The 14,483-nt window shown below is 36.5% G+C and overlaps 1 protein-coding gene across 4 annotated transcripts in view; it reads right to left on the bottom strand.

The window, feature by feature from the left end:
* DYRK1A (dual specificity tyrosine phosphorylation regulated kinase 1A) overlaps positions 1 to 14,483 on the bottom strand; it is a 147,715-nt gene that overhangs the window by 86,140 nt on the left and 47,092 nt on the right. For 2 of the 4 annotated variants that reach the window (XM_055569940.1, XM_055569941.1), the window contains exon 2: positions 9,933 to 10,018. The exons of the other annotated variants lie outside the window; for them this stretch is intronic. In XM_055569940.1, the coding sequence (XP_055425915.1) occupies positions 9,933 to 9,942 (10 nt within the window). In that variant the 5' untranslated portion in view covers positions 9,943 to 10,018. The remainder of the gene's footprint in view (positions 1 to 9,932; positions 10,019 to 14,483) is intronic. 4 annotated transcript variants of the gene reach the window in all.

Below are 14,483 nucleotides of genomic sequence, written 5' to 3'. Positions count from 1 at the left end.
TCAACAAATCTTTTAACTTTTATAACTTTATATAATGCAGATCTAGGCGTCTATTAACAAAATAATAGTTCACATTTTTCAAGGATCTACTTTCTGAGTACTTGCTCCCGTGTATATTTTGTGGATCATGTGAAAAAATGGAAGTGAACTTATTTGTACAGCTCCTGAATCTCTAACATAGGCCCACTTAATAATATGGATGTCTACACTTTTTAATAAGACTAGCCTTTAAAGGAAACAAAGGCTTCAATCAAGCTAAAGAGGGACCAGTCAACAGTAGCCTGCTGTCAAAGAAAAAGGGAGAAAGCCCACTGAGAGAAGTGCAGTACTAAATGATTCCTGTGGAGTACTCAAGCTACACTGTCAAAACCTTAAGCTGTAACTTTTTACATCAGCTTTTTTAGCTTGGGTTTTCCTTTTACAGACTCTTTACTGCTTAAAATAAACCAAAATTTACTTTAACAAACTTTTCAAATAATGGCCAAGTTGATCCATTTTCTAAAACTATGAAAACCAAACTCCATTAAAGTATTCCTAACAAATATTTTATTTCACTTGAATCTACAATTCAAATCTGTCACTACTACATTTTCTTCACCACTCATATGTGCTTAAGAACACGTTTCTTTTTAAAGCAGTAATTACTTCCACAGATTTTCCAGAAAAGCTAATACAGATAAGCTCTCTGTATCTTATCAACACCAAAGAGTAAATTATTTATGAAGCCCTTGGAAATCCCTGTAAAAGAGGATATACAATACACCAAGTAAAAGGTCACCACCATCAACAGATTGTTAATGGATTTATTCTCATCTGTTCAACAAATATTTGAGAATCGATTACATTCTCCGGCATTACACTAATAAATAAGCCCTAGACCCTCCATACAAAAACTTAAAGCTCCTGTATAAAACAATACTATGAACAAAATTAAAAGACAAATGTAAACCGGGAAGTTCAAGAGAAGTAACAAAAGCAGGAATATACTGGCTAAGCAAGCTCCATCCCTGACTAGCTGTGTGACCTGGGGCAGGCTACTAACTTCTGTCTGGGTTAATCATCACACCAATCTAAGAGTTACCATTAAGAAAAAAATGAGTTAATAAATGTAAATCATTTAGAATGGTTCCTGACATATAACAATAGTCAATGAGGAACTCTCAAGAAAATGAAATTAAAAAAAAATAAATACTTGAGAAATATCAGCAAAAAATACTAAAAGGAAAATCACAGACCATATAAACACATACTCAGCCTCACTAATATTCAAATAAAGGCAAATTAAAGTATTAAGTTATGTTTTCCCTATCAAATTGTCAAATATTTTTAAATATTCAGGATTCTACAGTGGGGTAAAATTGTGCTGTACAGCTGGTAAAAGCCTAATCTGTTCTTTAAAAAAGACATTTGAAAATATGTATCAGAAGTCTTAAAAATGTACATGCCCTTTAACCCAATAAATGCAACCTCCAAGACTAGACCTAGGGCAGTAAATCACACATGAACACAAGGTCCACCACAACATTCACTTCAACACCATTATGAACCAATCAGCAACAATGGGGAATAGTAACTGATTCGTAGAATACTAATTACTCATGAAAAATGATGCTATAAAAGATGGGGAAATGTTTAAATTTTACAAGACTAGACAAAGTAAAAGGTGACCCCATTTGCCTCTTCAATCCTGTTCGAAGGAGCCCCATGTAAAAAAGGTATAACAAGCAAAAATACATAAACTAAAAAAACAGTGATATTCCAATTATTTGGGTTACTGATTTTCATTTTCTTCTTTACAGAAGTTCTATCTGAACTCAAATTACTTTTAACTAAAAATATGTAAACGGGACTGTGGTGGGGACAGCTGCACAACTGTAAAAATTCACTGAAAACTGAACCCGATAAGATGCAAGAATTTCATGATGTGTAATTTATCAAAGAATATTCACCAACACACACAGGACAGGGAAAAGTCCTTGCCCTCAAAGAGAGGAAAAAAAATTACATTGTGTGTTTTACTGAATGGGGAAGAAGGAGAACTAAAGTATTTCAGATCTTTTTACCAGTAAATCTGCATAACTGTAACAAAATCTTTTTCTACTAGACTCATGTAAAAATGGTATTAGATTATCACTTCAAATATATGAAAAAACAAAATGTTAGTTTTTCAAGTAACTTAGGTTACCAGAAAAAAACTCTTTACTCCAACATTTTTTCCCTATCTACCCTGCTCCTGCAAATAAAACCTGAGTAATACCAATAAGTAGGAAAAAATCAGCATTATAAATAAAACAGTCCTTCAACACAATTTTAAATTATGTAAATGAGATGAATTTTAATTAACTGTTAAGTCTGATAAAATTTGAAACACTAAACAGGTGATTTGAGAAGATAGGTCAAATTGTCAAAACAAGGGTAAATTCAAGAAAACGCAAGCTCAAAATAAGCATAAATAGTATGGTAATAACCACTGAGAGGGGAGAGAATAAAAATAATAGAAATAGGCCACATCTATCAGGCACCAGCTATGTAAGCACTCGGCACTCCACTGTGAGGTCATATTGCTATTACTATGCTTCCTATTCCCCTATTCCTGTGAAGAAAGTGAGATGTGGAGCTGTGTATTTCGTTCTTGTAGTTACCCAAGTCCCTTCTGCTTTCCTTTCTTCTCATTATGTGTCTAGGGGTGAAGAAGCATGACCTACTGTTTCCCCTACTTGTAACACCACTGAAATTTAATTACCAACTTTCCCCACTCCCGCCTCTTCTCCAAGCATCCAATTTGAAGGAATCTTTTATTTCCCATTAGTAACTGATGCAATCAGAACTTTATTCTTTCTTTATGTTGTTGTTTCTACTGTATCTTCATTGCAGAGAATCTAGCCATTACATATTATACTCATGCATAAGCATCTTTTAAGTTCCACAAGTACCTCTTTAAAGCTCCTTTTAGGTCAGTGTCCCTGCAGTCTCCTGGGTTGCCGAAGTTTACTCCCTGGTAGATTCCTTAAGAAGTGCTCTAAGAAAGAATAGCCTCCAAATTCATATTCACATTTGTAACATTTTGTTTGCTGTTTTCATACTTGAGTCAATTTAGCTGGATATAAAACTCCTGGCTCTTATTTGTTCTCCTTGTGTTTATTAAATGTTGTTATTCCACTGCTTCCAGAATAAAGCACTGTTATCAAAAACCAGATAATCCAACAATCTTCCCCTTAAAGATTTGGATCTTTGCCTACATACTCCAAGAATTTTCTTCAAAGTCCAATAATGTTTAAAGAATATATCTACATGGTAGTCGTTTCTGGATCAATTTCTCCAACTATATAACTTTTCAAATGTAGTAGTAACCCTTTTTCTTTTTTTTAATTTCAGGAAATTTACCTGAATTATAATTATTAGAATTTATTAAGTTTCACTGCTCTGGTTCCTCTTCAGAGACTCTGGTATTGTTTCTATGTTGATATTTCTTTGCCTCTCTTTGGTAAATGTCACCTTTTCTAGAACATTTCTTTTTCTTCTTTTTTTTAAATTGTTGTCTCCTATTTATCTTCTGTTTCTCCGAAGACATTTTCTATTGTTTGTTTCACTTTAGCGTACCTTCTAGTCGAGCTTCATTTTTCAAATGATTCTTTATTTCTCTTTACCATTTCTAAGATTTCCTTATTCAGATTTCTGTTGCTCTTCCCACACCTTTCCAGGTGGCGCTAGTGGTAAAGAATCCACCTGCCAATGTAGGAGACCCAAGAGGCTCGGGTTTAATCCCTGGGTCAGGAAGATTCCCTGGAGGAGGGCATGGCAACCCACTCCAGTATTCATGCCTGGAGAACCCCATGGACAGAGGAGCCTGGTGGGCTACAGTCCATGGGCTCGCAAAGAGCTGGACATGACTGAGCAACTAACACTCCATATTTGTATCATCTTCTAAATTTCTTTGAGCTTGAATTCATTTAGAAACATCAGGCTATAGTTTTCATTTGTTTTATAAACATTTCTTTCCAGCATGCTTTCACTGTCTGCAGAAATATTTTTCTCTCATTCCTTTTTTCTTATGAAAGTAAACTCGGGGGGGGGGGGGGGAATTTGACTGAGTCAGTTGCTCTCTTTCATGCAAAATAAAAAAACTTTTAGGAAGCTAGAGTAGATTTTCCAGGTTCAGTAAGTCCTCGTCTGTCTTCCTCAAGAGGAAACGAAGCATACCAAAACACAGTGTCATGACTGAGGTCTCTTGTACTTCACCTTCCCCCAATCTTACTTGCCCTTCTCCCCTTCTCCCCCATGGTCTTCATCCTGTTTCATCTGGATTCCATTATCAGCAGTGTCTCCTCAGTGTGGGACTCTGACCAGGAAGGGAACTTCAACTGGTCGGTTTTGAAGATTCATAGGCACCAGAGGGCTCTGCCACCACAGAGTTCACTGCGGGCCCCTGCTATACTGAGAACTCACAAACATCTCTTCCTTTTAGCTGCTGTTCTCAACCATTCTTGCCACACTTTGCGGGGACTTTTTGTTAGCTAGCTTGGGGTTCTCCTGTTCTCAAGTCCATCAAATTCCTGCTGCTTTCTTCTGAATCTTTCAATACAAATGTTGACACCATGCAGGTCCTGTAGTTATTGGAGACTGGTCCTCATCTACTTCTATTAAGAGTTTGTGGTGATACTGTTTTAGAGAAAGTGTCCATCAATTTTTGGTTTTGCCATGCTAGTTACTCTGTATTTAGGGAAAATTGCCAAGATTCAAACAACTATGTCCTACTGTTATCTCCCCAGATCTCATACATTCCTCTGAAGGTACATTTAGAAAGTATCCCTACAATTTAGAATAATGAGTGTGGATCCATTTGCTTTCACCAAGGTCTTGCATAAAGGTACTAAGGCCTAAGAAATACAACTTTACAACATGGCTAACCTCAGGTTTTCCACCATCTTCTCTATAAATATCCTATGTTCTTTTATGAGACACACACCTGATGCAATCATTATTAATCACTTTCATCTAGAAACCACAAACAGTAAAAAAAAAAAAAAAGAAACATAAAAGGAAATGGAAAATAATGTGGAACTCTTAAAACCACCTGAAATTTATTTATTATTAATATATAGAAATAGTAATAGAAATTTATTAAAGCAGACATTCCGAGTAGATATTTTTAGGCATTAATAAGAGTAACAATTTTTATTCTTTTAACAAGTATTCATTGAACACTTTCTATGTCACAAGAACCCTGTTAGACACAGGACACAAAAATGCGAATAAGCCTGAGAATCAGATTAGCTGGAACCAAAAAATGGCAAGCTAACATATGCAAATGCCATAAAAGCATTAAACAAAACCACTTGATAGAAAGAATCCTGGGAGAAGAATATTTACTGAACTATGTTAGGTTTGTCGCTTTATGCATTTCTGAAACAACTAAACTTTTTCCTCCACTGAGAACACACTATCACTTTTATAAAATTTTCTAAAACAGAAGATTCTTCTCTTTGCCAGCTGAATTGGAAACTTATTTTTAACTATAATACTCACTGCTCGAAAAGATATATTAAAAAGACAAACCTTTGTCTAATGCTAGTAAGTATAAACTGGTACGTTTAACAAACACCTTTCTAAAGACATGTACAAAGGGTCTTAAAATTCTTTAAGCCCTATGAGCTAAAATACTTACACTCCTAGGGACAAACTACAAGGCAATAATTCAACATACAAACAAACACTCACACACAAATGTTAGTACTTTTTAAAAAAGTGAAAAGGAAAACTTAAAAAAAGTCCCAAAGACATCTAACTTAACTAGGAAATGAGCATTTAAAGAAACAGCTTCAAATCACATATTTTAAAATAAATTTCTAAAATAATGTGCCCTCAAAATGTTACAGTTCTGAATGCTCTGAATATGCTCCAAGTTGAAAAGAACAACAGACCACTATAGCTAGTAAGTTTTTGATGACACAGGGAAATGTTCACAATATAATGCTGGGCAATAAAAGAGAAAATATAAACAATATGAAAACAGATTCTGCCCAAGCACACCAACCTATTCAGATGAGCTTAATAAAAAATGGCATCAAAAACAAAATACTGGAAGAGAAAGTGCCCTAGCGCGATGGGCAGTAGAACGCTGGGTATGTTTCCTTCCACTCATCCATAGTCTTATAAATTTCCCAATTTTTTCACTGATACTACATTACCGAGTCAACAGGGAGAAAAACTCAAAACCTGAGGGCAAAAATAAATCCACTGGATTTAACCATTCACCAAAAACCATCAACCTGATGAATTATTAAGCACAAAATCAGACCGCTCAGGATTAAGAAATGAATGAGAACTAAAGAAGGGAAAACACATATAGGAAAAGACTATTTACAACAGGACCATGTGAAGAACAAGACCAAAAGGAGCGAAATGGGCAATACACTCTCAAATATCAAAATACACAAATCCTTTTATTCCCCTCCGTACACCCTGTGTGTATAAATGGGACTACAGAAGTTGACTTTATTTAAGTTTACAGATCTGATTTCTAATTGCTGTATAATATTATAATATGCCATACTCCTGTGATCACTGTAGTATGCAAACTTGGTCCCACAAAATTCACATTTTAATCTGTTAAAACTGCCACATCAAACAGCTTTAATCACTTAAGTTTATAGAAATATGGTAGACAATATGATCAAATCAACAGAATTTAAAATAAATTTATAATGTTCATCCTCAAATAGTTATAGTTCTGTATGTTCTAGAACTATTTCAAGTTTTCAAATAACTAGCTTATCACTATTATTAAAAATAAAAACATTTTGGTTGTTAAAGAAGCCCAGCAAAGTATAGTATCATCTGTTGTAACCAACAGCTTTTCCGATTAACGTTCCACTGAATGTTAACAGGTATAAATAAGAAATAAAAGGAAGAGGAGGTCCTTTTATCAAATAAATTTGAAAAATGCAAGTGCTTTTATGTTAATGTGTACAGTGATCTCTGAGGCAGTGCATTTTCCACATTTAATCTCCTAAGTACTTTCTACATTCTAAATAAACTGAATTTGGTTACTGCTTAATTCAAAGGAATGAGGAGTAGCTCCTAGGTTTTCAGGATGATCGCATGCTTGGGTAGAATGGTGTCACTCATCACTAACAGGAATAAAGAAGAGAGGAGAAAGTGTGTGCAGGAGAGACATCTAGGAGGCAGTTATGTAAGTCTGGAGCTCAGAAAAGACAAAAGTAGATTTTGACAACATGTAGGTATCAGGTGAAGACATTACTGCGAATGCCTTAACCAGAAAGTGCTTTCTATTTTTACTCTAGGTACCTTGAATTCAACAGACAAGGATCTAAAATTTATCATAAACATCCACTGCATAATTTGTTTATATATCCTCTACCGCTTTCAGGTGAAATGTGTTCCTTGATTCCCAAGCAAAGGAACCCTTACAAGCCAAGCACTACTGCCGCACCTGGTACAAAGCAAATGTTAGCGAAACGAATGTTTGGTCGTAAGTGATTTTTCTTCCAAAGATCAAAAAATAATCCAATCTTACCTAATATACAGCCTAATTGTATTTTAAAATATGAAAAATGCCCTCAAATTAAACAAGTACAGAAACACCTATAAACACATGTACTAAAGATATATTAAAGTTTAACTTTAGCTTGCTGTTCAGTAAAAATCGATTATTAAGCTTTGGCTTTTGAAAAGCGCAGTCAGTCAAAACATATTCCAATGTCCTTTCTAGCATCCCTGAACGAGCACCTACAATGAAGCGGCACGAGAGAGTAAGGCATCGTCGCATCTCACCAACCTACAGTCAAGATCACGAATGCCTGGGGAAACAACACTCACTTCCAAGTATGCAAAAACATTCTAGAAATAACTCCCAATGAAAAACTCCTTATGAGCTTTTACATGTTAAAATCCTGTCCGCTGAATAATAAATGTGTGCATCGTAAAACCAGAGCAAACTGCATTAATTAATGATGATTATAAAAGCTGTTAATTTTACATTCAAAACCAATTATTAACTTTCAAACTGTTGAAGGGGAAATATACCAACAGCTAATATACACATCAGAGTCAAACCTTCCTTCTTCAGTCTTTCCCTTTATCAGCCAGTAAATGTTGGTAATTTTTAAAGACTACAGGGCTGAGTAAGAGACTAGATTACACCACAAATCTGATATTTGTAAATTTTCTGTGTGTTCCAGCACTCATAAAATGAACTAGATAATCTTTATAAACTGGATTTACTCTTTAGATATTTCAGTTCATCCATAAGCCTCTCAAGAAAAAGAGCTATTTGGAAACTTTTCTCGTATCTTGTGACAATAAACTAAAAATAAAAGAGCAACTCTGCCACCTCAAAGTTCCTTAAGGGAAAACCTCTAGAATCATTAATATTCATGGATAAGTCTTTTGAGACACCCCCAGAACACTTTGTTCCTCTACTGACCTCAGGTGAAAGCAAGCATCTACTTGGTATAGCCAACGTGCTAGTACCATGCCCAAGGTGCAACCCGGGAGCTGACTGGGCTCAGAAACTGTTCCTGCACCAGAAGGTCACACTTATAAAATCTGACAACACAATTTGCATAAAATTCTACAATGTTTTCTGTAAATTCTTTCTTGTTTACTCCTCCATGACCTGATACTCGGCCTCAGCGTCATGATGCTTCCATGAGCCACTCGGCCGGCACGAGTGCACCACGGTGCACCTCTAGTAATTCAGGCCAACACGCGCGTGCACCCTGAGACACAGGTCACAGCGACACTCACTCACTCGCCTTTTACTCAAGAAAGAATGACCATCGGACTCTGAGTTCCTCATGAATGTAAAATATGATTTGATCTATAATTAATATATATTCAAGCACATTTCTTCATGCAAAATGGTACACCTGAGTCTTTTTTTTTTAATTCCATTCTGAAGTCAAAAAAAGGTAATTTTTTTTCTGTTTGAAAAACAAAGATCACCAAAACCAAAAACCAATCACAAAAATGTTAACACCTTCACCAATAATGTAATTAAGTATCTATCCAAGATTTATGTAGTTACTTCTTTTCCAGTTAAAGACCACATTTTCAGTTTATGAATCAAGCAAGAATATCTGTGTCCAGGTCTACAAATATAAGCCACTTGGTTCAACAAAATGTCTCCTAATCAGCCTGCCTGATTAAAACCATTCAAATTTAAGCATTAATAACACCTTATCCATTAGCTACACTACATTTTCAAGAGTTTGAACATAGCCACAGATACAACAGCCTTCATTTTTCCGTGTATAAGATCACCTCAATTAATTACAAAGCAATCAAAACTACTCTTTCAAAACTGCCTTCTATATTGCTTCTCCTATATAAATACAAACTATAAAAAGATAAAAGAGGAGACAAGGAAAAAAGGAAGGAGAAAGAGAGGAATGAAGGAAGGGATGGAGAGAGGCAGGAAAGAAAACATAAAACCCCAGACCACAGTTTTAAGGAGTCATACATATGGGTGTAACATCCTCAATGTAATGGTTGGAGTCTTCTTTAAGACACACCGCTAACATGTTCTCCATAAGCCTTTACAGCCCTGCTCTAAAGGGATCTGGGGGAACATACATTCACCCATAAAGGTGAATATTTTATTTATCTTTAACAGAAACACTTCAAATCTCGCCAAAGTACTTTAGCCAATCATCCCCTTTTGAAAAGGTCAAGAACTAGCAATTACAATGCTGTATTTGTATTAATACCACTCTCAGTTACTGATTATCAAACTGATGCCCAAAGTCAAAGTCTAATAATACCCCAACTATATCTTTGCATTCAGTGATCTAAATTATTCTCCCCCTAATGCTGTTTATCAGAAAGCTCCCCCCCATTCAAAATATACCACCAGTTCCCACATTCTCTCAGACAGCCATAGTTTTACTGTATTTCAAAACTTGAGTCACCTGTATGCATCGTCTTCTTTCAAGTCTCATATCATCCTGATGGGGTGGGGGGAGGGAGGGAAGAGTCCAGCAGCAAAACTACAACACTGTGTGAAGAAAAACAGATTATGATAAGAGATAAGGATGCAAGACAATTACCCCTAATTGAGGAACATCTAATGTAAACACAACCCCCAAAACAGAGATAAAATGATTGTAAATTCATTTGCTAACATTTATTTAAGCTTACTTGAAAATAATTTTCATTAATGAAAACCAATTATATATAAAATATAAAGTAACTGCCAGGGAGAAAAAGTTTTAAAACCTGACTACTACCAACAAAAAAATTCACACATTTCTAGGTATGAAATAAACTGTCAATACTCCACTAGTCTATGTCATTTATCAGAAGAAAAATATCTACATTTTATAATCTACATCAATTCACAAATCAGTATGAATGTGAATTCACTTTTCACCATGGCTTACTATCAAAGGTAAAGAAAGTTGCTTTATAGGAACAATCAGATGTCAACCTTCCAGCGTTACAGGTAAATTGAGACACTGCTCACAACTGCTCCTCCAAGCCCACAAACTCTCTTTTGCTCTCCCGGTGACTTCCCCTACTTATTATAATTCTTTGACTTTAAATTCCTACTCATTACTTCCGCTGCTATTTCATGATTGGCCAGCAAATTCCACGACTAAGGGGAAAGCAAGAGCACCCTCTCGCTGTTGTCAACTAAGAGCACACAATAACAGATAAAACAAAGACAAGCACAGGCTGAAAATCAACAAAGGAGTTTGGTCTAAAAATCTAGTTTTCAAATTGATACTGTGGAATTCAGTATTATTCCAAATGAAACAATGTTGCTTACATTGGCCAAGTTCCCAGGCTAGCCAAAAGACATCCATCTATTGAGACCAAAAGATATTATACCAGCCATGGGCACTGGGGACTCGGCAGGAGCAACACAGAAACTTAACCAATTCTAGATCCTCTCTTTATGTGGAAAAGCTCTAAAGTAGGTTGTTTTCCTTTGTTAGCACTCTCTCAACTCTTGATGCTTTCAATTCCCTAAATTTACATCAGGACACTCCAATCATTCTGCTAAGAGTAATAACCCTTTCCCCTGAGTATCAGTATGTTCCTAAATTACCACCCCAAAGTTCCTGTTGTCTCAATGGAGTTCACTTCAGGTGTGTGACAGGAAATCAACTGGGCTGAAATAATTCACTTTAACATTTGCAGTTTTCAACAAGGATGCTGCTGCTGCTGCTAAGTCACTTCAGTCGTGTCCGACTCTGTGCGACGCCAGAGACGGCAGCCCACCAGGCTCCCCCGTCCCTGGGATTCTCCAGGCAAGAACACTGGCGTGGGTTACCATTTCCTTCTCCAATGCATGAAAGTGAAAAGTGAAAGTGAAGTCGCTCAGTCGTGTCTGACTCTTAGCGACCCCATGGACTGCAGCCTACTAAGCTCCTCCATCCATGGGATTTTCCAAGCAAGAGTACTGGAGTGGGGTGCTAATAGACCAAATAAACCCCTAACTGGTAGAATTCTAGTAGTATTGCAAAATAACATTAAAAAAGACTGAGATAGTGTGAGGAAAAGTTTTAGCCAAGTGGGTTTGAGTCTGTATTTACTGCCCCCAAATATTTCTGCTTTTCACTTATTTCTCCTACTTTTGAGCCCCTGGGGTTCTTTAAAAGCTCAAAACATGGAAGAGCAGCTCAGAGATAGCAGTTTACATGTATGAACTACTTGTAAATTAGGAACCACCTGTCTCTGAAATCATTCCTCGATCCCGGATTCCATTCTTGAAAAACCACTTTTCCAGTTTAGGTGCTGCTATGGTATCAAGTAAAACCGTAAGCATGAGACCAACTGGTATCCAACTTGGAAGGAAAGGGGGATACGGACAGACACACAGATGAATATAAAAGCAGCACATCAAAAGTTTTACTTGCAAAAATAATATATGAATCAAGATTAAAGATTTTTACTTCAAAAACATAGTTTTCTAATCTTTCCCCTCATAAATGGTCAGTCTTAAAAAAAAAATAAAAGTCTTTATAATTTCAGCATAAACTACAGTAAAGGAACATGTGAAATTTAAAATCTCTAGCTATGAACTACACATTTTCAAATCCTTCAGGCTCTCAACATTATATTCTTCACCTGTAAAATGTCACAATACCCTGCCAACTTCAATGGCTTCAACAGGAAAAGATGAGTGGGCCAATGGCATAATGGATAATGCATCTGCCTCTGGATTATCAAAATGATCTCACCCTAAAACTGACATCTTAGAGGGGAAAAAAAATCAACCATTTAATCATTACTCATTTGAAAAACAGCCTTTAGCAAAGGATAAAGAATCTCAGCAAGTTAGGAAACTGGCTGCTGAGGTATGCTGCAACTAAACCATCATATACTGTGAAGTGAAGTGAAGTCGCTCAGTCATGTCCGACTCTTTGCGACCCCATGAACTGTAGCCTACCAGGCTTTTCTGTCCATGGGATTTTCCAGGCAAGAGTACTGGAGTGGGGTGCCATTTCCTCCTCCGCATATACTGAGTAATGATAAACTTCTCAAGTCTAGACATTGGATTACTGAATAAAGATTCTATTGATTATTCCAATATATCCTTCAGGCTTGTCACTTTTCAAAAAAACAATGGTCTGTATCAGACTTGAGTTTTGACAGTAACTAGGATACTGCTGCTGCTGCTAAGTCGCTTCAGTCGTGTCCGACTCTGTGCGACCCCATAGACGGAAGCCCACCAGGCTCCCCCGTCCCTGGGATTCTCCAGGCAAGAACACTGGAGTGGGTTGCCATTTCCTTCTCCAATGGGTGGAAGTGAAAAGTGAAAGTGAAGTCGCTCAGTCGTGTCCGACTCTTAGCGACCCCATGGACTGCAGCCCACCAGGCTCCTCCGTCCATGGGATTTTCCAGGCAAGAGTACTGGAGTGGGGTGCCAACTACGATACAGCAAACACCAAATGGACTCTGCAAACTACAGATACAATTTTCTTTCTAAAGAAGCTTACAAATTCAGTCATATTTTAATTTTTTTCTGAAAAAAAACCTACAACGAATTTTTTCTCTTTTCCCCTACAAATGGAACCATTCACAAATTATGCAGCAAAATTAGATGCTAATGAAAAACATGTACTATCCTTACCACAGAAACCTCCCATAATCCTCAAAATCTTTTACAGTATGTTTTAGCTCACGTTTTGCCAAAGGCAATATAACAGTCTATGAACAATCTAGGAACTGAGCTTAAGTGGTTTTTGAAGCTAAACTTACAAACCATTTTTCTAGTTGTCTGAAAATCACTGCATAAAATTAACCTACAGCACATGTGCAGGGAGGGCTAACAGCATTTCAACATACTTGAGTTTTGGTGCATGGTATGCTCAGGAAAGTACAGACGTGGTCTCTTGGTGTCTGTTCTTTCTCAAGAGAGGTCAGGGAGACAAGAGGGGATGGGAGGAGAGGGAGGGGAAGGATATGAAGACACCTGACTGAAAGTACTCTTGTGCTGAGATTTATAAAATCAGTACAAATCTAAAAAAAAAAAACACTAGAGTGGCAAAACTGTGATTGAAATGAATGCATTAGCATGATATGGCAAACCCAGATTAACTCGAGAGTTAATGAACTAAGGGCTTTCCTTGTGGCTCAGCTGGTAAAGAATCTGCCTGCATTGTGGGAGACCTGAGCTCGATCCCTGGTTAGGGAAAATCCCCTAGAGAGGGGAAAGGCTACCCATTCCAGTATTCTGGCCTGGAGAATTCCACGGGCTGTATAGTATATGGGATCACAAAGAGTCGGACACCACTGAGCAACTTTCACTTTCACTTTCTTTTATTTAATGAACTAAATGGCAGTCATCAATGTATTTTCTAAAGACACAATGTTTTATACTGAAAAACTAAAAATTTTACCTAGTTTCAAAATAACTATAGTAGGGAAGTATTGCAAACAGCAGGCAAAAAAAAATCAGTACATACAAGCTGATACAAGCTTCAAAAGTACTGGTAGGAACTATCTTATTTCTTAAGCTGGGTGAAGTACACAGCTGTTGCTTATTATCTTTTAATTTTATGTGTTATATATTCTCATATTCACAATTTTAAAAATTTAACCCTCAGGAAAAAACAAAAGGCAAGAGGTTTAAAAGGACAATTCAGATGGTACAGAAGATGTCTATTAAGAATAAGCTACAAAAAAAAAAATAATAAGCTACAAAAATGAAAACAAAGTTGAGGGACCTAAAATTTTATTCCATGGATCAAATTACTATGCGGTTATATTCAAATCATACACTGTGACCTGCTTTCCTTATAAACTTCTGCTCATTTACACTAATAGAGTAAGGAAGTCATAGAAAAAAATGTCTTTATTTCAGAAGCAGACTTTCAAGAATTAAAACAGCCAAAGGAGTCATACAGGAAATGTTTTGATACCTAACACGCAAGAAAAAAACCGTATCACCCTAATTCCCCAAAAGATGATCAAATTAGATATTGGGGGAGGAGGGAGTCTTTTCACTAACT

Source organism: Bubalus kerabau, chromosome 2, assembly GCF_029407905.1.
Source record: "Bubalus kerabau isolate K-KA32 ecotype Philippines breed swamp buffalo chromosome 2, PCC_UOA_SB_1v2, whole genome shotgun sequence".
Classification (NCBI taxonomy): Eukaryota; Metazoa; Chordata; class Mammalia; order Artiodactyla; family Bovidae; genus Bubalus; species Bubalus kerabau.
Note: the sequence above shows the minus strand (reverse complement) of the source record. Positions and strands in the feature narration are given on the sequence as shown.